The 24814-nt window shown below is 34.5% G+C and overlaps 1 protein-coding gene across 2 annotated transcripts in view; it reads right to left on the bottom strand.

Annotated features, from left to right (window-relative positions):
• LOC127866058 (cGMP-dependent protein kinase 1-like) overlaps positions 1 to 24814 on the bottom strand; it is a 131207-nt gene that overhangs the window by 95841 nt on the left and 10552 nt on the right. For both annotated transcript variants that reach the window (XM_052406391.1, XM_052406392.1), the window contains exon 2: positions 8807 to 9884. In XM_052406391.1, coding sequence (XP_052262351.1) covers positions 8807 to 9141 — 335 coding nt within the window. In that variant the 5' untranslated portion in view covers positions 9142 to 9884. The remainder of the gene's footprint in view (positions 1 to 8806; positions 9885 to 24814) is intronic.

Here is a 24814-nt window from a genome sequence, read left to right as displayed (position 1 = left end):
TGACGGAAAGGCGAAAAACAGCATTTTTACCGAAAAAGTCATTGGCTTCCTTACTACGATAATCAGACATTTCCAGAAACACAGCCTTGGGTCGCCGTAAGGACGCATGTCCGGTGTGACGGGGCTATACAGTATGTCACGTATTCACATTTATACCGTTATTATCTATGATAACACATTAATTGACACTTTAATTCCAATAGAGGTGTTCTAATTGACTATATTTCGGTCTTCACTTATCGAACGTATGTACCCATGCACGGGAGGCCTGGACGATAGCATACAATTGAAACCCGAATGCATATATTTTTCCTGATAAGCGATACAAAACAGAAATACTAATTAAACTGCGAGATAATTCGTTTCGCTTAACTGTGCATATTCATGCAAATATGTCTACTTACACCAAGTGAGTGAGCGGAAGATGACGATATCAAGATAACGCTGTGGATTTCAAAATTTGATTACTTGTGATTTCTTCTGCCGCAAGTATTTCCATTAAAAGCCAAAAAAATGTCTCGATTTCTACATACCGATGTAAATAAAAAAAAATGATTTCACATAAATCGTCGGTTGTCCTCACTACACGTTCAGTCGAAGTTTTCCCATAGCAGTTGTTAGTCTATTTGCAACGAAAATAGACTTTTGTAATACCTCATTTCATAATTATAGGGGAAACGGTTGTCCTTTTCCACGCCTTCCCTGATTTTGGGCAGACAAAATAGATTTTTCATAAAGTATTTCGTAATTCTTACAATTTTGTATTTAGAAATTTTTTTATAACATTTTCTTTCAAGAACATTGCTTACACCATTTTTAGTGAATTTTTCTAAGACCGTTTTACGTGAAAAAACGTAGAAAGCAAAACAAATTTCGTTTGTAAAACAATTATGTTATTGGCAAAAGCGAGTGACTACAAATATTGGGATTCCATTATTTTTATTTTTTATTTAATTAACATCTACAAGGCAAACTTAAAAGAATTACGTCCCTTGAAAACAAAGAGAGACAATTATAGTACTGCATCATGCTAAGAAGGGGACTTTAATCGAGTGGCAATAGTCGTGTTCTTCATTAAAAAATCTTTTTGATAGCCTTTTACATTTCAGACAACTTATCCTTTAACATTTACTTCAGCAGAAACTTCCTTGTATTTTGCAAATAGACTTTCAACGCCATCGGCGCTCTCGTTTTTATAAGTGCTAATAAGAAAATAATTAATCGTCCATATGCCAGGTGATAAAACAAAAGTAGTTTTTGGGATTACGCACACAGCCACGGGTGGTGTTCTGACGTCAAACGTGTTTTTGAGTAATTAAATTTATTGGATCTGTATACGTCAAAATCAGTGAGCAACATGTCGCTGGACAATGTTTTGTACCATGCTAAGGAGACATTTACCCGCACGTATGATGACCGATGGCAGCAAGATCTCGTATCCCAACCTAAGTTCAGCACTTTACGGCAAATTAAACACGAACTTGAATGTGACAATTATGTGTCTATGTAACTACCAAAGCACTAGAAATCATACATTTCTCAAATAACAACAGGCACCTTACAGCTGCGGATTTCAACCGGGAGGCTTAAAAACTGTTTAAAGAACCCAATCAGGTCGAAACAGAATACAATTTCTTATTTAAATGTCTATTTTACCTGTGTTTAAGACTCACATTTTATAAGTGCATCTCAAAGATACAACCAAACATAACGAACATTCCGTACAGAGAGATGTTATTATGTATGCTTACTGATAAGAGACGTGTTTATAAATCTATATTGTCCATTCAAGATTGCTATATAAAACGCTCGGAAGTTATATATATATATACATCCAACAAACATTAAAAACACATCAATATGTGAATAATAATACATATGTAAATAGTCTCACATATTTTACACGAACTTATGATACTATGATTGTAAGTCCACTTGTTAATAATAAACACAAGTATTTCGTCTAAACTATCCATGTTAATACTTTAAACAATGTCACTCCCGTTATTATCGTGATCCTTACACTTTCCAGCACGGTATTTATTTACCAAAATGTAATTGTAAGACTACACCCTAACATGTCGGCTTTGTAACTCGTAGGCCATATATGTCTGGGTGGTAGTGTGTTTTGAAAATATAAGTGTATATAAATTTATATATTTATTGATCGTACTATTTTTGCAAATACCGATGATTGTCTCTGTACTATGCGCTACTTTAAAAAAATATACGACTACTAATTGATACAATTGATTATTTTGAGTTAAGATTAATACTTTATGTACTGTACACATTTCACATATATTTATTTTATTTGAAATAGTCTTAATCTGAACATATTATGTATCGAATATCTTGCTAATGTATTCGCTAACATTAATGTATCTTACTTCGAGGTTGGAAAATATTAAGATTTCAAAACAGAAAGGTCTTTATACATATTTCAGTCGAGTCATCCAATGAACTACATGAACCTGAGTTATTTCCTCATCACAATAAACGCTGATATAAATAACATTGTTATTAACGCCGAAAATAAATGGAATTAATTGTGGCAGTATCCCGCATTACTGTTTGTTCCATTAAACAGCGAACATTTCAGAACTAAATACTTTCCAATGAACCGAACAAATCTCATGCATGGTTATCATGAAAGTATTCGAGACACTCAGGGGCTAAACACAAAATTAGGCTGGATCAGTCTTCTAAAAGTTGAACTTCAAAACCACCATAAATATGTACGAAGAGTTCAAAGACCATAGTAAACCGATGTCGGGTGAGTTTAACATCCCTAACCATATTTTAAATCGGATGTTCGAGATTAGAAGCTGATTAGGCGGTCATTTCTCAGAATAATTCCTGATAATGATAAATAAGCGACCGATTGCGATGTGCATGTAAATGGAGTGTATTCCAGTCGATGTCCATAGACAAAAAGAATGTGCTACCTGTCGTCATAAAACAAATGCTGATGCAATATTCTGGCTTAGACATGAACGATTTGCAGACCCTAAAAGCCAGAAACAGCATGGATTTGGGAATTCATTGAGACGTTCATTTTGATTTTGTTGTTTTATTAAAAGTAAAATAATTTTCTCCATGCGAAAAACCACAGCGTTACTTCCGGTTGTACATACTAGTTATATGCGAATTCCATTTTTTATTTGAAATAAAAACAATTATGTTCCCTGAGCGTTAACACATTTTCTTAAAGTGCACATTGATGTAGGTGATTGGCATTAACGTGCTAGCAATTTGTCTGTTAAGAACATTATTCGACTCTATTTCACCTGTTTGGCATGTGCTTAACATCTATGAGATCCACGCGGTTTGAGCTCTTCATTATGTATCAAACTACATGTACATGTTAATATATCCCGAATTTTCTTTATTTTTCTGATCTCCTCTATATTGTTGGAGCAAATGATTGTGAACAGGTTATGGCAACTTTTGTGTTATCATGCTTTGAGTAAATAAACCTAAGGTTATTATTAGACCACGATAGTCAATGTCTCAACAGAGTTTTTTACACACAATATTGGGATTGTATTATTGTCCAGCATGGATAATTTAGCGTGCACTTATCTTAACCCATTTATTCCTAGCGTCTAGAAAAAAAGGCGTTGGCAAACAGCGAAGACCCAGATGAGACGCCGCATGATGCGGCGTCTCATCTGGGTCTTCGCTGTTTGCTTAAAAAGCATGTATTGCAGTAGTATTTGAGTAATTATAATTAGCAGGTGTTACTGCGGCAGTTGTAGTAGTTCTTGTGTTTTCTTTGTTTCTGTGTTGTTTAAATATGGCATGCCATACTTATGTTCATCGCTGATGATTTTATTTCTCATTTGATAACGAAATGAACATTCCAAATATTTTATGAATTTAGATCAAAATGTCTAACATATGTGTCAGACAAAAAGAAAAAATAGGAAGTGCTCTTTAGCGATCTGATGCATAAGTTTGAATCAAAAGCAAACACAATAGACAAATGTTACAGATAGTTTGATAACGTCTATTTTCATATTATATATCTCAACATGCACAGGTTTACACCAAAACTAAAATGTCTAAATCTCGCGATATTGGACACATATACACCGCATGAATAAACACGCCATTCCCATGTATTTTGATTCAATTATAAAAATCTACGATACAACTTTTAAAAGAAGAAAAACAAAAATGTGTATGTATCTTAAAGGCGATGAAAATTTTCTGAAATTTAAAGCACCGTATTAAGTTGTAGGCCATGGCTGGATTAGATCTAACTAATTCTGCCAATACTTATCGAGCTAGTTAAACCATTTTACGCACGATAACACGTGTTTGATGAACGAAATTAAAGGGATCTATTCACGCTTTGGTAAATTGACAAAATTGAAAAAAGTTGTTTCAGCTTCGCACATTTTCGTTTTAGTTCTGATATTTGTGAGGAAACAGTAATACTGAACATTTACCATGGTCTAATATAGCCATTATATGCATCTTTTTGGCGATTTTAAAACCTAAAAATTATAAAGCGTTGCAACGCGAAACGTTTGAATAATTTGGAGAGTTCTGTTTTTGTCGTTAAATTTTGTGAAACTACGAAGATTGCCTATATAAGGTATAAAATACGTCAAGTATGTGTACTCGGCGGAATAGCTCAGTAGGCTAAAGCGTTTTTACTTCAGGACTCTGGCAGGACTCCAGGGGTCACTGGTTCGAAACCTGCTCCGGGCAATGTTCTTTTCCTTTTTTTAATTTTATTCTTGATTTTTTACTGGAGCTTTTACGATCAAATGTTTACATTTATCAATATAAAGCATTTAATGAATTAGTTAAAAAATGCCAAAATCTGTGAAAAGGCCCCTTTAAGCTTCGTTTTAATTAGATTTTTCTGAATAAAGATTAACCAATCAATGCTGAAGATAACCGAAATAAGTTTATATGTATTTCGTCGAAATATATTTGTTTACCGTTCGTACCGTTTTCTGAGCTTAGAGAAAAAATGTCTTTTCCATTTACGTTTAGCGGCATACAGTAGTGGACTTTTTCATCGTACCCCAGTCCCACAAGAAACATTCTAAATTGTTTGCATAAAACCGACCAAATTTTTAACAAATACCTTAAAGTCAATAAGGCGTTTTCACTTTTAAAAAGTGTATCCCTAAAGGGGCCTTTTCACCTTTTTGTAAATTGACACAATTAAAAAAAAGTCGTTTCGGATTCGCAAATTTTCGTTTTAGTTATGATATTTGTGAGGAAACAGTAATACTGCATATTTCCCATGCTTTAAAATATCCATTATATGCATCTTTTAACAATTTGAAAACCTGACAATTATAAAGCGTTGCAACGCGAAACGATTGAATAATTTGGAAAGTTCTGTTGTTGTCGTTATATTTTGTGAAACTACGAGGATTGCTTATATAAAGTAAAAAATACATCCTTCCATAGCAAGAGCGTGGATGGCCGAGTGGTCAAAGCGGAAGATTTTTACTCCAGGACTACAGGGTTCAGTGGTTTGAGCCCATTTGAGAGTTACTTTTTTCTTTTTTTAATTGTATTCTTGCGTTTTTTTACTAGATATCTTTAGGTTTAATGTTTTAATTTAACAAGCAATTAATGACAAACGTCAATACATGCCAAAATCTGTGAACATGCCCCTTTAATGAGTTAACATCAGGAATCATGTAATTCAACATTCAACATAAGTATCCATATTTTTGGAATAGGAACGATGCAGCACAATATTTTTAACATCAAAATAATAAAAACTCGACTGTCAATGATATAGTGGAAGCAGACAGTTGTGTATACTATACAACTATGGTAAACGATATACTGTAACTGTGTTATGTACCTTAAATGCCTCTCACTTAATCCTTTTACTATACATGTATGCGCTGTGTTTCGCATGTCAAGTAGTGTACTTTTGATCGTTAAATATAACCATTTATTTATATTCATAGCGGAACGGTTAATATAGTGGTGTGTATGAGATATTCGATAAATGAAACAAATAACTGAAAAATAATATGTGAGAATAAAAAGTTTCATAGGAAAAATGAGGACAGATTTACCAAAAATGGCCAGTATTGTATTGTCTCAACGGAGGATTTTCAAGGGAGATAACGCAAACGCGACTGAGACGTACCATTCTATACAATTAACCCCTAGAAATATCTGATTACAACGCGGTATTGAATGATTGGATCGAACTTCAAACTTTATAAGCAACTGTTAATTCTAGGATTGAAATTCACTTGATTATATATCGTATGAATGTTTCGTCTGTCTTTTACAGGACAGGGGTCAGGTCTTAAAATCCAATTGTACTATTTGAAACATTAATTGTCACTCCTTAATTGATTTCAACATAATGACAATCTGTTTGATTATATTTGTATGCATTGAAAGATGATTCACGCCCAGAAGCGTGCGATGTACGCAAGCATAGTATGTAAAGGGTGATCGGCTTTAAATTGGTTGCCGATCTGACGGACTCAATCTCTGTGTGCACTTGTGCAATATGAACCCATGTATGCCTAGCGTCTAGAAAAAGGCATTGGCAAACAGCGTAGACCCTGATGAGACGCCGCATGATGCGGCGCATCAGGGTATGCGCTGTTTGCTTAAATGAATTTCTGTAAGAAATATTCTATATATAGAAATAAATTTACTAGACATCCCTAATTTTGGAAATACATGTATCCAATTTAGAAGGACGGGAGAGTCCATAAGGCATAAATGGGTTAATGTTTCCCAATGTCACTGTCTATCGCGCTTTTTCCCAATCGAAAAGCACAGGCTGTAAATTATAAAGCGAAAATAAATTTTTGCGACCTATATTTTTGGGTTGGAGCAAAGACGTTAAAGGATCATTCTGCGCGAAACGTCTGATTATTAAAGGCTAAAATCGTGTGTACCTTTGCAACGCGCTTTTGTTGTAACCAAAAGCGAATACACATTGGATATGGCCACCAAAGTTGGGTTGACACAACAGTAAAGATGTACATAACTTTAGCTACTTATTGATTGTCTGGGGCAATATGTAAAGAGATTCTAGTAACAATAATAATAACACGAATTTCATTAAAGACACGATACTTTGCAACTACTTCGAAATAAGAAATATGCATTTTCGGTAATAACATTATACAATAACTGCAGTAAAATGCTCTTTATAGTAGGGTTTTCAATCCAGTGATTAATGTAACGTGTAGACGTTCGAAAATTCAGATAAACAAAAGTATTTGGGCACTCATTTATAATTCATAAAGTACATCTATATAGCGGAGTATGAATGGAACGATAACACAAGGGAGTGAAGAAGATTGCTTGAAATGGGAAGGCATGTTTATACATTTTGCTTGATTTATTTCAAGGAGCATGTATACATCTTAAACCATCGGTATTTATCTCATATCACATAATTTGCCACGAATCCAAAATGTAAACGTCTTAGTATGCAACAATGTGCTAAAGTTTACAATTGTGGTGCTACGGACGTCCGCGTTTATGTGCATGCGTTTTGAAAAGATGTAGCACAGTAGGAATCAAATTGTAATATTGTTTACTCCAAGAGTCTTCACTATTGCATGTAGGTAGTTAACAATTGCAGAAACGAATACAATCAACAAAATCTCCGATTTTTTCTCTGATAGCACAGCACAGTCAAGTATTCTGTTAAAGGGACCTTTTCACGTTTTGGTAAATTGACAAAATTGAAAAAAATGATCAAGATTTGCAAATTTTCGTTGTTGTTATGATATTTGCGAGGAAACAGTAATACTAAACATTTAACATGCTCCAAAATAGCCATTTATTTATATGCATTTTTGACGATCTAAAAACCTGAAAATTATAATGCGTTACAAGCGCGAAACGATTGAATCATTTGGAGAGTTCTGATGTTATCGTCATATTGTGTGACAGTACGAAGATTGCTTATATAATGTATAAAATACACCGCTATCTTTATGAGAACTAATAGTCGAGTGGTTTAAATGTTAGACCTTTACTCCCAGGGTCATTGGTTCGAGCCCAAATGGGGGATTACTTTTTTCTTTCTTTAATTGTATTCTTGTTGTTTTTACTGGAGCTATTTAGTTCCAATGTTTACATTTATCAAATTTAAAGTATTTAATGACAAACTTCAATACATGCCACAATCTTTGAAAAGGTCTCTTTAAAGGGATTAAGACACAAATTCTTATAAATATAATACACGTATTTTTTGTGTAATTATGTAAAACAAGACTATTGCCAAGCAATATATGTCCCCTACCAGCTCCACCATTGTCAGAATTTTTATTTTTTAATTATATTTGTTGCCATAGCAACCACAATTTTTGACATAGGAAGAAAATGAAATGACGTGCATAATGTCCATATTGCCATCTATCCATGTTTCAAGTTTCATGAAAAAATATGAAGAACTTTTAAAGTTATCGCAGGATCCAGAAAAGTGTGACAGACTGACGGACCGACGGACAGACGGACGGACCGACGGACGGACACACAGAACGAAAACCATAAGTCCCCTCCGGTGAAACCATTAGGGGATATTAAAATTGTGTAGGCACACAGCCAAAGAGGACTAAGTGCCACTTAACGTTATGTACATTTTCTGATGATAATTCAGACGTTTAAAATTCCACATTGGTCTGTAACTAAGAGGTCTCATTAATAGAGAACAGAACTCGACTATTTACAAAAAATGTTTAACGAGTGAATATTACAAAGCAAAAATACTTTAAATTTCGAAAGAAATACATGTACATGTATAGTGCATTTTAAAAACATCGAGGAGGAAACTCACCTGTTGGTTTTCTTGTGAGTTTGCAGCTTAACATTTGCCACGTAATCCTTGATGTTCTTGGCGGTCTGCGGCTCGGCCGAGATGCCCTGAGCTCGAACCTTGCGCGGCTGAATCAGCGCATTTGGCAGCACCGACTGGAACTTGTCCAGCTGGCTTCTCAGTTGCACTATTTCCTCCTCCTTGGCGACAAGCTGCGCCTTTAGAGCCTGTATTTGCTCGTCCTTCGCCTTGAGGACGGCCTGGGGATCGGACATGCCGTTCATCGCAACGTTCTTCTGGTATGGGTACGAATAAAATGGCCCTTCAAGTGTGCGTTTTCTATGACTTATGTTCATTAAGTACTTGGTTTCGATCTCTATTGTCGTGCATTAAATGTTGTAATCACTGTTTTCCAGTTTTTAATCTAAGTGTGAACGAATCTGTCTATTGAATCTTCATATTTGTTGTACGGCATTTAATAGACTCTCAAGACCTATACTAAATAATTGAGGCAGAACTGAGCTCGCCTTCAATGATTTTAATTAATTATAACGATGTATTGATCCTTTAATGTTGTCCCTCATAGTATAAATCATGTCATTTCGGATGTACAAATCACACATTCTGAAATTGATCGGAACATAACCATCTGATTATTAAAACTAATTGCGCAATATCCCAGCTGTTAAATGTTAAGAATTCTTCACTCGGGTTGCGTTCACTCAATCACTAAACGGCATATATTATCCTGTGCATCAAAGCAATTTCCTCGCGCATTGTCTATCATCATGTGTTTTGCATACGAGCTCATGCATTTCGTTGGATATCTAAAACGTATGATCTTTAAAGAAGTAAATCTCGATATAAACACGAATCATCTGTGTAGTCATTTTATAAAACTCTCACGAGTTTCTCAACATTGATATTCACGTCGTAGCGTTAGTTCTGAGCAAATTATTCTCTTCCAGGGTAATAATTAGCCGCCAGTTTAATGTAACATTCTCTGAGTGATAACTTCCGGGAGATAGCAGCGGCAAGGTTGGCGTTTCGGCCACAGCATTTTCGTTGTCGCCACTTGTTCGGAGGCCGGTTTGTGTCACTGAAAATAAACAACTTTGATTGATGGGATATGCCCTTTCGGGCACCAAATGACGAAACGTCTGGAATATATTCCAGGCTCCAGCAGTGGATAGTTTGTATTCACTGCTGAAAAATAAGCACTTTTGTTCGTTAGGGCCGTGCAATGTTAAAGTCTTATTTATTGATTGAAGTCAAATGTATTCTCAAGGTGCTAATATATAACTCATATTCCGTCCTGTCGTTGAGCTTTCAAACGAGTACTAGTATACTGTTTTCACAGTCTCGTCTCAATTATTGGAGTGCATATCATTTGCAAGTATTACCCCGTTGTTTGGGAGGTTTAATGTATGCGTTGTTTGATAATTGAGATTGCCCTGATTATCTGATGCTGTTAGCTATAAAATGAATAGATGCGTATCAATTAAATAACTATTTCTGAACACGTTAAACATTAAGATGCAGCATATAGATAAAACGTTTTTAGATGGTCGCTTAGCGACCGTCTAAGGTGGTTAGTCTAAAATTCAGGTCGATACGCCTTAGCTACTAGGAGCCCAATACCCGCTTACTACGCGCATCCGCGCGAGAAAGAGTTGTATAATTTATGCAAGAGGTTTGAGTTCTCCAATTATATTCATTCTCAAATGGAAACATGGTATTAATATCGTGTTAAATTCAATAGTTTCGAACGGTGCTTTTATAGAAAAGAATCAATAAACAATGATCGTATTGTACGTGTCGCGGAGGAGATTGTTTATGAATGAATAAAATACTCCACTTTCTGCAGCGTCTTCATGACGTAGTATTTTTGCTCAGTCCATCCATAATGTGAGGCTATTGATAGATGCGCCTGTCGATAAACAAAGGAAAGTCCACGGGCGATAACAACGCAATAGGATACGCTCTCACATACACCTCAATGACGTAGTACAGGTCATTCGTAAATTGAGGCTTTAAATAGATTCGGGAAAAAGTTAACGCTTATTTAAATTCTCAATTTATAAAATGTTGAACATAAGTTCAACAATAACTTCAGCGATACGATAGACAAAAACAAAAAAATCTCAACAGATAGCGGCGATCTTTTGTATTTACGGGTGCTAGCAAAGCAGTAGTAGAAGGTTAGTAGAAGGTTTAGCTTGTTTATAATCACAGTTCTCAATACATAGACAGTTGGATATGAGTTCATCAATTACTACAGGCATACTATAGGTAACCTCGAAAATGCTTTATAATCGCCAAAACCGAAAACAACTAAATATATTATATTAAATATATTTATAAAAATAAATATCTTTTAAAAATGTAGTCGGCGTATACGCTGACTTTGAAATAAAGTTTGCAATTTACTTTTTTTCAATAAATAAATACAATTACACAAAAGTTAAACTATTGTGTTGTGTTTTTCACTTGTAAGTTGCATATTCACCGCATGAAATGTGTGTTAGCATTGTCAAACCACACATATACTACGGGAGAGCACTTCATATGTGTCCTCATATGCCTTGTTATGAGTATCTTTCTTCACTATCGAAATATATCGTATGTTGATATTTGATTTAAACGCAGTTTTCTTTCGACACATTTAAATCACACGTCAATAGCGCCGTCATGCGAAAATGGGTCTTATGCGTTTCGGCAAGCGTTTGTTAAACCCAACATGTGCTTTTGCGCAGTCAGGTCATAGGCGATGCTGTTCGCTATAAAATCACTCAATATGCTATGTTTCTCCTTACCAGAAGGAGAGATAGCTGGGCTATTTATATGATGGGCGTATATGGAATAAGACCCATTTTCGCATGACGAGGGTCATTACAAATCTCATTGCGAATTGAAAATGCCACATTTAAGAACAATGCATTTTGATACAAAATTGAATTCAAAGTAGCAAACTTGTTAATAATGGCAGCCTATCCACGCATTAAGGAATGATTTCCAGACGTGATGACCAAGTACGGCAAACATTGTGGTATGATAATTAAACGATTTTCTCTTATCATGACACTATACTATTTTGATAATGATTGTTTTCTCATCTTGGAGGCGAAAGTGAAATTCTGCGAGATGGATTGTAACGCGTAATTGTAACAGGGCCACAATTTGTGTCGTTTGAGCATACAGATAGTAGTCCGGAATTCCTTACACTGAACAGTGCTACATCCTTTGAATTGTGCACATACGCAGTGATGTAGCAAAGATGCAGAGGTTGTATTTCGAATCAGCTTATTAAATATTCCAAAATATTCATGCGTGTCTGTTGACGTTATGTAAAAGTCACTAAGATGAAAACTGAGTAAAACAGCTATGCCTAAAAGCGCATTAGTGCTCTATACCTATGTTTATGTCAGCGTTGTTGACACCGTGTGAACTGCTCGGGTAACAAGTATAGCATAAACAGCAATGTTTATATACTTTTATTCCTCCATATACAAGATACAAAAATTATTGTATATTTTGAATTTGTATATGGTGTCAAAAATCAAAAGTTTTGTACACGGAACTTTCATTATGAATTTATATTCTTGGTAAGATAGTTATTTGATATTAGAAAAAATATTCCTTTAATATGATGGTGACTGCAAATTTTCTTTATATAAAGTTCTTATTACCATTTTCATCATACTTTCTATGCTTTCAGAACGTCCAAAAAGCATTTTGTTTTTATTTTGTCTAAGTTATTTCTATGAAATAATAGGATGATAAAAAGTGCACACAAAACTCGACCCGTGCGCTATGACACACACTTTATAAAGTTGAATGGCGAGTGTTCATTTCAAACTTGCGATTGGTTTTGAAAAATGAATTGCGTGTTAAATTATGCACTAGCGAACATCTTCAGTGCCTTCAGCGCTTTGATTGATCAAATGTCAGAATAGCAAGTCCCGAGTTTAAACACGGGCAAGTCATAAGTCGTGTCTGTAAAACGCGGAAATCAACGCGCAGCCCTAGCGTGTAACTTAGACCTTTTAAGCCATTGAAAGCACACTTAAAATACACATTTTTTATTTTTTGATCAGGTTTTCAACGTACCAATGGCGTTAATTTGAGGCCAGTTACGTCTAAGTCAATGTCAATATTACTGAAAATAGAAGAACATAAAACTGTTTCTGCAAAAACAACACCCGAGTTTGGATGGAGATATTGTGCTAAGCATATTCTTGTAGGAAGCCTACACGTATATCTAGCATGGAATTGCATTTAAATTTAAGAAACTTGGGTCATGGTCAAGGTCACTGTTTCAAAAAACGAGATCCTCTCAACTGATTTTCTATTTATGGAAGACTTTTTCCAAAATTGTGTATGCTGGTAGATTACACGCAGACCTAGCTTGGATTTTACTTGGAGCTATTTCTATTTAGGTCAAAGTCACAGTTACTTAAAAAAAAGAAAAACGAATGTCTTCAGCCCAATATTTTTGAAGATCTGAAGAATAAAGTGTATGATGCTGTGTCGCTTAGGCTTTGTGTCAAGGACTGGATGTAGTAGTTGTTGTTTTTTTAGTTCATCGGGAAGAAAGTTACAAATCGGTAGCTCTATTTTGTATTTAACTATAAGCAACTATATTGTAATTTAATTTAGATATTTTCTTTGTATTACTATTTTACTATATAACTCTTTGCAAGAAACGACTGTATCAATTTGGTATGTTACTGTACTTTGATTCAAAGGGCTTGCCGCGGCTGAACAACATAAACAACTCCTAAGAAAATATAAATTGGTAAGATGAAAAGTAAAACTAGCTTTAAACTCCATACAGGTCCAGTATATTTTTTAACGACTAAAATATTTAAAAGACTGTACGATACAGATGCAGTATACATGTACATGTGAAATTGTCGCCTCCATGCAATCTTATCTAGACATGTAGGTTCAATATACTTTTAAGCTAGTCTACGTCTACCGAGGACATTTATTTAATTTGATAATAAACGTATTTGATGTTTTCAATGTATTCAATATTCTTTAAGGCTTATTTTTATCAAACTCTTTTGAAAGCAAAAGTTATCGTTGTATAGTTAAAAGTCGAGATCGATATAGGCCTTTCACAAAACTAGATAACTTCCCTCACGTAATCACGAGTGGTGTTCTAAGTTCACTTCAAGTAACTTTTATTGATTGTTAGACGTATTTGTTCATTTGGTTGTCATGCTTGCTTGTTTGATTGTTCATTCGTGCGTGTGTGCGTTCGTTTGTTCGTTCGCTCGCTCGCCAGCCCGCCCGACCTTCCGCCCACCCGCCCGCCCGTCCGTCCGTTATTTCGTTCGTTTCTTCTTGTGTTTTTGCTTGCTAGCTAGCTAGCTCGCTTGATTGCGTGCTTATTTGCGTGCTTGTTTATTTATGTATTTATTTATTATTTTTCATTTGTATTTATTTATTTACTATTCATTCATTCAGTTGTGTATTCAATCAATTATTCATTCATTCATTTAATAGTTCATTCACTCATTGAAAAATATCTTCCAATATATATTAGAGTAATTATAACATACGAATTATTTTGAATCATAAAATTATCTTATTTCGTAAAAAAAATCGGCTTGACTAAAGAAATACAACTGTAACACTACAATTTTCCGCTTTAATGAACATGCCTGCAATAATTACTATTCGCACATCAGTAATTGATTTGGAGTAGATATGTTTTATGTGATAAGACTTATCAAACGTAAGCAATTACCTAAACATTAAATAACGTTGCAATTTTGATATGAAAATGTTAAGTCAACATTTTAAAAGTCGTCAAACCAAGAACAATTGAGTTTACTTATTGACTCAATTTCATTCTATTTTTTTATGTTTTGCAATACAACATTGCATGTTCATGGTCGCGAAATTCAAAGTTTCTTATTTCTTCAAAGACAGACAACGATTGCACTCATGTTACTGAAAATTTGTTCGGATGTCATGACTTCTAATTAATCCGAAATGATTATTTATTCAATGTTTGATGGTGTATACGTATTTTTTATTTTAATCAATATTATAAATCGTACATATGCACCACATGCAGATCATTATATGTGTCTTGTTCTGATAAAACTGGGCATACTACATGTGCGTAAAGTGTCGTCCCAGATTAGCCTGTGCAGTCCGCACAGGCTAATCAGGGGCGACACTTTCCGCCTAAACTTGATTTTCGGTAAGGAGGGACTTCCTTGAAACTAAAAATACCATTAAAGCGGAAAGTGTCGTCTCTGATAAGCCTGTGCGGACTGCACAGGCAAATCTGGGACGACACGTAACGCACATGTATTATGCCCAGTTTTATCAGAACAAGACACATAGTATCTTAATTACGCAATTACATGGTACATCGGATTGGCAGTATCCGATCGTTCTGAACGATTGTTTATAAGACCCGCGTTGTGGTTTGCGGTTTTGGGATTTTATGACCCTAAATTTCAGGCAGATACCGGTTATCAATTATTTGGTGTGAAAACACGTGTCATACATCAATAAAGCTGCGATAGAAGACTTGCAGGAATATTTCCATGAAAGACTTGTAAACAACTCTGGCAAGACTAGATTACGTATTTGCAATTAACCCATTTAAGCCTAGCGTCTACAAAAAAGGCCTTGGCAAACAGCGTAGACCCAGATGAGACGCCGCATGGTGCGGCGTCTCATCTGGGTCTTCGCTGTTTGCTTAAAGGAATTTCTGTAAGAAATATTCTAAATATAGAAATCAATATATACTAGACATCCCTAATTTTGGAAATACATTGATCCAATTGAAAGTATGGGAGAGTGTTTTCTAGGCATTAATGCGTTAAGATAGGTTATTCCTAATGGAGGACGCCTAGTTTTGGGAAAGACATAGACAAGAGAATATTCACAACGTACACTTGATGTAATGTTTTGTACTATCGGATATTATGATCCATATTTGTGTTGTTTTAAAGTAAAAGAGCGACTGTATTCATTCATTTTAAATATCGACCACTATAATATTAGCAGCGTCAGTGTGGTCAGGAGCTCATGAGACCACCAAACTTTAGGTGACTCAAACGCACAGGAAAGCCCCTGACGAATTGCGCGAGCGCGCTTGCCGCAAATGGCATAAGACCCGTTTTTGCTTAAAGTGGCTTATATATATATATATATATATATATATATATATATATATATATATATATATATATATATATATATATATATATATATAGGTGAGATTACATTAAATAGCCGTTCAGCTGATTCAAACATTTATATCTTACGGCACATTACATACGTCTTACTATTTAATATATAGTTGCTGTCGAATTAATCATACCACTCCAGCTTGAGCATTGTACATGGGATAATAAACCGATGTATCCACCAAGTATATATACAGCATTATCACAAAATGTAATTAATTAGATACACGTTATTCATTCATGAAACCTGAAGTATGTCGAAAACGTGCTTTTGGTTTTTGATTTAAAATTAAAATTGTCACTCAAGGTGATACAACGAATGACACATTCTAATGTGCAAGTGTACATCACTTTTATGATTTTTAACACAGAACGGTGCATACAGGTGGACTTATTAGTCATTATAAAATGGAATGAACATTTAATAACAACATGTGTTTGCATTTCGTTCATGACGTTGCATTAATGTGGATGTACTGGTAAGTCATTGTACCGTTTTACTGTTGAAAATTGTCCAACTTGATCCATAGCGATGTTTTAATACTCCAACCAGTCCACAAATACTGCTCGGTGGTGATAAACTAATGTCTAGCTTTCAACACATTTAAACAAAATTCATTTACATAAACCTTAATGATTGTCGATGATAATTCGACAAACGTTATGATCATATTGCGGGACGAGGTATCGTATAAACGGGCCAGCTCGTTTGATGTACTCGAAACTAGGCTGAGGTGAAGTGTTTTATTACGGGAAAATCAAGATAGAATTGACAAAACTAAATGAATTATAGTTCAACTCGACAGATGTTGACAGTTCTTAATTATTACTGGAAAACAGTGTTTAGTTATGGTCTCTTGTCCATTTAAAATAAGCAAAAATCCCAATTGAAGATTTCACCACGCAAAATCTCTTATTTTCCCGTTTTTCGCGCGCGCTATTTTTAGATGGTCGCTTTAGCGACCGTCTAAAGTGCTAAGTGTGAAATTCAGGTCGATACGTCCTAGGTATGATTAACCCAATACCCGCTTGCGTATCCGCGCAAGAAAGAGTTGTATAATTTATGCAAGAGGTTTGAGTTCTCCAATTATGTGTATTCACAAATGGAAACATTATATTAATATCGTGTTACATTCAATATTTTCGAACGGTGTTTTATAGAAAAGAATCAATAAACAATGATCGTATTGTGCGTGTCGCGGAGGAGATTGTTTATGAATGATTAAAATAGTCCACTTTCTGCTGCGTGTGCGTGACGTAGTATTTTCGCTCAGCTCATTTATAAATCTGAGGCTGGCGATAAACAAAGGGGAGTCCGTGTGAGAATAACGCAATAGTATAAGGTTACGCTTGTTTATATTCACAGGTCTCAATTAATAATACGTTGACCCTGAGTTAAACAATTATTACAGGGATACGATAGACAACATAAAAAATGTTTCATTATCGCTGAAACTGTTCAAAAACATTTAAATATAACAATGATATTCTCTAAAAAATGTAGTCTTGCTGTTTTGAAATAAGGTTTGGAATTTTGTTTTCTAAATAACTTAATTCAAAACAAAAGTTTAATTATAGTGTTTTTTACTTGTTAGTCGCATATTTACCGCATTATAATGTGTGTTATAATAGGCAAACCATACATTAGTAAAATTCAATCTGCCTTCGCACATAGAAGGAATGGGTCAATTAGGTGCTGCGTTTCCTTTGCTTACTTCAGTAAGAGGTCAATTATTTACGTAATAGCAATCACAAGGCTCCGACTTCAAAGGAATTGCGGAGCGTTCTTACATAATAAAAGTCGTAGTCGCATGGTATTTGCGTTTTGCGTCCTATTTGGTCACGTGGTTCTTTTTCGCGGGTGTTTTGGCATTCATGATATGAGGCTATTAATAGATGCGCCTGTCGATAAACAAAGGAGTGTTTACGGGTTATAACAACACAGTAGGTTACGCTCTCGCATACAACTCAATGACGTAGTACAGGTCGTAAATTGAGAGATTCGGGAAAAAATTGACGCTTATTTATATTCTCAATTTATAAAACGTTGAACATAAGTTCAACAATAACTTCAGCGATACGATAGACAAAAAAAAAGTTTCATAATTGCTAAACCCGAATATAACAAACAATTTATAATAATAATAATACGAATGCAATAGTAGAAGGTTAGTAGAAGGTTAAGCTTGTTTATATTCACGGTTCTCAATACATAGACAGTTGGATATGAGTTCATCAATTACTACAGGCATACTATAGGCAACCTCGAAAATGCTTTTTAATCGCTAAAACCGAAAACAACTTAATATATTATATTAAATATATTTATAACAATAAATGTCTTTTAAAAATGTAGTCGGCGTATACGCTGACTTTGAAATAAAGTTAGCAATTAACTTTTCTAAATAATCAAATACAATTAAACAAAAGTTAAACTATTGTGTTGTGTTTTTCACTTGTAAGCTGCATATTCACCGCATGAAATGTGTGTTAGCATTGTCAAACCACACATAAGTGTGAGTAAATAAAAAATATACTACGGGAGAGTACTTCATGTGTCCTCATATGCCTTGTTATGAGTATATTTCTTCACTATCGAAATATATCGTATGTTTATATTTGATTTAAACGCAGTTTTCTTTCGACACATTTAAATCACACGTCAATAGCGCCGTCATGCGAAAATGGGTCTTATGCGTTTCGGCAAGCGTTTGTTAAACCCAACATGTGCTTTTGCGCAGTCAAGCCATAGGCGATGCTGTTCGCTTTAAAATCACTCAATATGTTATGTTTCTCCTTACCAGAAGGAGGGATAGCTGAGTGGGCTATTTATATGATGGGCGCATATGGAATAAGACCCATTTTCGCATGACGAGGGTCATTATAAATCTCATTGCGAATTGAAAATGCCACATTTAAGAACAATGCTTTTTGATACAAAATTGAATTGAAAATAGCAAACTTGTTAATAATGGCAGTCTATCCACACATTAAGGAATGATTTCCAGATGGCTGACCAAGTACGGCAAACATTGTGGTATGATAATTAAACGATTTTCTCTTATCGTGACACTATACTATTTCGCTAATGATTGTTTTCTCATCTTGGAGGCGAAAGTGAAATTCTGCGAGATGGATTGTAACGCGTAATTGTAACAGGGCCACAATTTGTGTCGTTTGAGCATACAGAGAGTAGTCCGGAATTCCTTACACTGAACAGTGCTACATCCTTTGAATTGAACACATACGCATTGATGTAGCAAAAATTCAGAGGTTGTATCTCGAATCAGCTTATTAAATATTCGAAAATATGCATGCGTGTCTGTTGGCGTTATGTAAAAGTCACTAAGATGAAAACTGAAACAGCTACGCCTAAAAGCGCATCAGTGCTCTATACCTATGTTTATGTTAGCGTTGTTGACACCGTGTGAACTGCTCGGGTAACAAGTAAAGCATAAACAGCAATGTTTATATACTTTTATTCCTCCATATACAAGATACGAAGATTAATGTATATTTTGAATTTGTATATTGTGTCAAAAATCAAAAGTTTTGTACACGGAACTTTCATTATGAATTTATATTCTTGGTGATATAGTCATTTGATATTAGAAAAAAATATTCCTTTAATATGATGGTGACTGCAAATTTTCTTTATATTCAGTTATCATTACCATTTTCATCATACTTTCTATGCTTTCAGAACTTCCAAAAAGCATTTTGTTTTTATTTTGTCTTATTTATTTCTATGCAATAATAAGGATGATAAAAAGTGCTCACAAAACTCGACCCGTGCGCTATGACACACACTTTATAAAGTTGAATGGCGTGTGTTCATTTCAAACTTGCGATTGATTTTCAAAAATGAATTGCGTGTTAAATTATGCAATAGCGAACATCTTCAGTGCCTTCAGCGCTTTGATTTTATCAAGCGGGCCATTACCGGCACTTTTCCAAATTGGACAAAGAACATCGCTGTCAATCGTAAGTAATTGTTATATTTTATACGCTAACATATCCCAAATCCAAAATGAAAACACAATTATTAACTCATTTTTCCTATGATTTTATGCTGTAGCTCAATGTTGTAACGATGTCATATTTAATATACAACAATCATTGAGGTTGCCCGAGGATAATGCTATCAATACCATATACACGTTAAATAGAACGCATTGGTTATTTGCTCAAAATACGATTACCGGTTTTCAAAACCGAATATTGATCAAATGCCATGTTTTCACAACTTTAAAATTAAGCAAAAACGCATGATATCTTACGAGTAATAATGGTGTTTTAATAGTTTTTATTTTTTAATATCAAATGAAAAATAATTGACAATTACTATCTTTGATGAAACGTATAACATTAATTTAAATTCAAATAAACATACTTCCAATAAAAGAGAAGCGCTTTGAATCGTTCGTTTCGTTTTATTCTAAGAAAAGATTGGTGTATTGAGGAACCGTGGTGAATAAGGAATAGGTACTCGAGCATATGTTACAGCTGCCCATTCCCACCAAAGCAAGCTGAACGTGTATACGCTCTAACGATTTCAACAAAAAAATAAACACACGGCAATTGCGTTGCATCCAAATCTAACTTGATATGCATACCAAGCACAAATAGCAGAACCCATAAGGTGTTCCCAAACAAAATGCACCGGTGGTTTCCACACCGTAAGGATAAAATGGTTAGCGCAGACTATGCAAATCCTTTGAAAACAGGTAAGTTCAGAATCACGCCACATGCAGCTGTGAGTTTACAATTACTTCAACATTAATAACTAAAAAACACAAATTTACCAGCTTCGCTGAAGTTCCGTTATAAACAAGCTTATTAAAAAAATGCACTTAATTCTATCAGTTAAATTCAATCGGGTTTTAATTGATAATCAGTTAAGTTCCCATAAACCAAATTACAAATCTACGATTTATATAGAAACGGAACCGGATGTCAATAAAACAAACATACCTGGCATTAAAAACTTTCAAACTTTCATTGCTTTTAAATCCTACAATGATTGAACTTCACTGATGAGGTTTCATTGACCTCGTCTATGTGGGATTTTTTTTCCAAGTGCATCATGACATCGCGGTTCGACCTACGATTGTCTAGAAGAGGGTTGTGTAAACAATGGGAACGTTAAGGTGGGCTAGTGTAGATCAACCGGTGAAATCCGCTTGAATGATGTATGATTTGTTTGCTGTAGGAATGTATACATACATGCTTTACGTTTTACTTTGTCGTAATAGAACACAGCGCGTTAAGCTGCAGCTATTTTAACAGGTAATTTTCTTGATCATGTTTGTTTGCTAGATGTATTTTCCTAGATAATTAAATTATATGTAATATATGACTTCTGTAGCTACATGACTTACATTGTGTAATTTATTGGTGGTATGGCACGATGTGTTACAGTTCGTTCAATAAGTTCCTTCTTAAGTTCCATGCACACTGTAGCAATTCAGAAATATTTTTGGAAATGACTCGGAAAAGTGTGGCAATATACACTGTAAAATGTAAGAAAAAAGTGCTTGCAATGGTCACGACATGTTGTTTTTTCGAACGGAATTTTTTAATGCATCAACGTACACGAGCTTCTATGCCCAGTCTTTTCAACGGTCGTACGAAATATTTAAGCTAAACATAAAAGTATATGTCACAAACGATGTGCGATACAACAAAAACCACCATTCGTCTTCATTACGACCATCATCACGATCATCATCATCATGACAAAGATCACCAATGTCATCATCATTATAATATCAATACATCCCCGATCATAACTAATACAATCATAATCATTACGATCAGAATCAGGATCATTATGATACCAACTTATCATCATGATCATAATCATCATATTCTTCATCATCGATATTAACTATGAGTATCATGATCGTCAGTGTTGTTATAATTATCAGAATCATAATCAGCAAAATTTATCAGAAATCAGACTTCTACACGCATGCTCAATAAACATCTTTCCTAATCCATGGTTTTATCACATATACGTCTTGATGCCGTTTTATTACGTCAAAAATGATGTTTTTACTAGTTTTATGTATATTTGGTGTATATTGACAACGATAATGATGTTGACATGATAATAATGACGATGATGATTATGATGATTATGATGATAAAATGATGATAGCGACACCGAGGTTGATAACGGTTGTGATGGTTAGGATGATAATAATGATGATGTTGCTGACGCTTTTGCTGAACACGAGTCTTTCTTTTGAGGTGACTGAAACCGAAGAATGCCTGCCGGTTCAGACGGCGAAAAAAACGTTTCAATGAGATTATATTCCGCTCTTTATATCCGGAAAAACACCATTAACCGAAAGTTTTCTGATTTTGTTGCTACGGTATTTATCGATCATTAGAGTACTAATACATTTAGTATTCGTGAATGTTAGCAGATCCACAGCTAATGCCAACGTTAAACGATGATTAAATCATGGAATTTTTCTATTACATTTGATTTTTTTCTTTTGTGTGTGTGAATATCTTCATTAAAGTTAACGACGGCTTTCCGTACCCTTGATTAATGCGCCACGTTAATAATACGTTATTTTGAAGCTTAAAAATTAAAAAGAAATAACCTAAAAAAGATAAATAATGGGCCTTTCAAACAACCATGACATGAAAATACGTATCTTGCGGCTATGGTTAATCGAATCACAATGAAATGTTGCGCTTGGAAATACACTGTAATACAATCGGGGTTAATTAATACAAACTGAACGTGTGTTTTTTTTTTGGTTTCGGATTTTATTGGCATAACTGAGTTTTCTTACTTTCGTTTGGAGCAAAAAGTGTTATCGAAATTTTGAATGATTCGATGAAGTCGTTTGTCTTGCGTAAATGCCACACAACTTATTTGGCATATTAAATTTAAGTATAAATAATAAATATATTTTATCTATGCCAATAGAATATATGTGGTGGTAACAAGGTAGAAATCCGTCTTTTTTGCGCTTTAAAACTTAAAAATAATCGCGTTTGTCGAAATGGACGTATAAGTCTAGAAATCCTACTTTCGGTTTTAAAAGCGTTACAGTTTGAAAAATAGTAAATTACTTGCTAACTAGGCTATAGATTTAATTTATTTATGGAAATTAGAATATATCTGGTGGTTACAAGGTAGAAATCCGTCTTTTTGCGCTTTAAAACTTAAAAATAATTGCATTTGTCGAAATGGAAGTATGTTTACGCATAGAAATCCTACTTTCGGTTTTAAAAGCGGTACCGTTAGGACAATAATAAATTACTTGCTAAGTAGGCTATATATTTAATGAAAAATTTGCACACTTTCAAATTGCATTTATATGTATTGATTAACGTGTATTTCATTTCAAAGTGTGAGGCTTTAAGTACCTTTAAATGTTTCAAAGTCATTGCTGATTTGTGTTCTTAATTGTTACCCATACAACACAGGGTATGGACAAGGTTTTAACTACATATTAGCGTTAACTGCACCGTTATCTGCCATCTGACTCATTTTGTTTACAAACGAAAACCAAACCAAGTTTTGTTTCAGTTTTTGGAGGTTTTAATAATTGCTCCGTGTTTAGCAATCTCTTTTTTGAATAAGAAGTTCAAATAATTAATTTAAGGCTACTCTATTTAGGAACTTTGTGCTTTTGATTATAAGTTAAACATACATAAATTAATGAATCTTAATTTAAACTAGTATTTTATGTAAATTATTTATTAATGAATATATAACGTATTAAACATTGAGATCCAGCATATGTAAAATGCGTCCACGTTTGTTCTCAATTTAGAAAGGGCTGATGAATTTGACAAACGGTATCATGTCTATGGTCTTTTTTTCTGGACGTTACTTGCCCGTCTCGTTGGGCGTTCGTAATTGGTAATTGGGAAATAGATAAACAAATGAGCCGTGTTCTGAGAAAACAGTGCTTAATGCATGTGCGTAAAGTGCCATCCCAGATAAGTCTGTGCAGCCATGTGCGGACTGCACAGGCTAATCTGGGATGGCACTTTACGCACATGCATTAATCCCAATGTTCGCAGAACGCGACCCAAATGGTCATTGAATCAAGACGACGAGTAGCATGTAAGGACCCAGTCGCTTGCTTTGAGGTTACCGTGATACCTTTAAATGCCCACACATTCCTTACATGGATGTAGTTCAAGGGCATGTCCGTGTCCGGCCAATTCGTTTATTGTGCATCATGGTATTTCAAAACTAAATGGTAAAAATGATCATCATATCAAAATAACGCGTTACATCTTAAAACCATTGCACTCGCTTCAAGGTCAGTGAATATAAGTATTCTAAGAAATGCATAATACATTACATGTGTGTTGTCTTGCTGCTACTGTTATGTCCAACTGTACTTTTGTACTTTTTGGTTTCGGATTCTATTCGCCTCACTGAGTTTTCTTACTTTCGTTTGGAGCAAAAAAACAGTTATCGTATTTCGATTGTTTAGATGTACTCGTTTGTATTGCGTAAATGCTGTATGTTAAGTACCTTTAAATGTTTCAAACTAATTGCTGATTTGTGTTCTTAATTGTTACCCATACAACGTATGGACAAGGTTTTAACTACAACTCTATGTACTATCGCCTAGAGCTATATGCACCTCAAGGTCATATTAGCGTTAAATGCACCGTTATCTGCCATCTGACTCATTTTGTTTACAAACGCAAACCAAACATAGTTTTGTTTTAGTTTTTGAAGGTCGTTAGAATTTATTCGGATCCGTGCTTAGCAATCTCAATTTTTGAATAACAAGTTTAAATCATTAACTTAGAGCTACTC

Source organism: Dreissena polymorpha, chromosome 2 (genome assembly GCF_020536995.1).
Source record: "Dreissena polymorpha isolate Duluth1 chromosome 2, UMN_Dpol_1.0, whole genome shotgun sequence".
Lineage (NCBI taxonomy): Eukaryota > Metazoa > Mollusca > Bivalvia > Myida > Dreissenidae > Dreissena > Dreissena polymorpha.
Note: the sequence above shows the minus strand (reverse complement) of the source record. Positions and strands in the feature narration are given on the sequence as shown.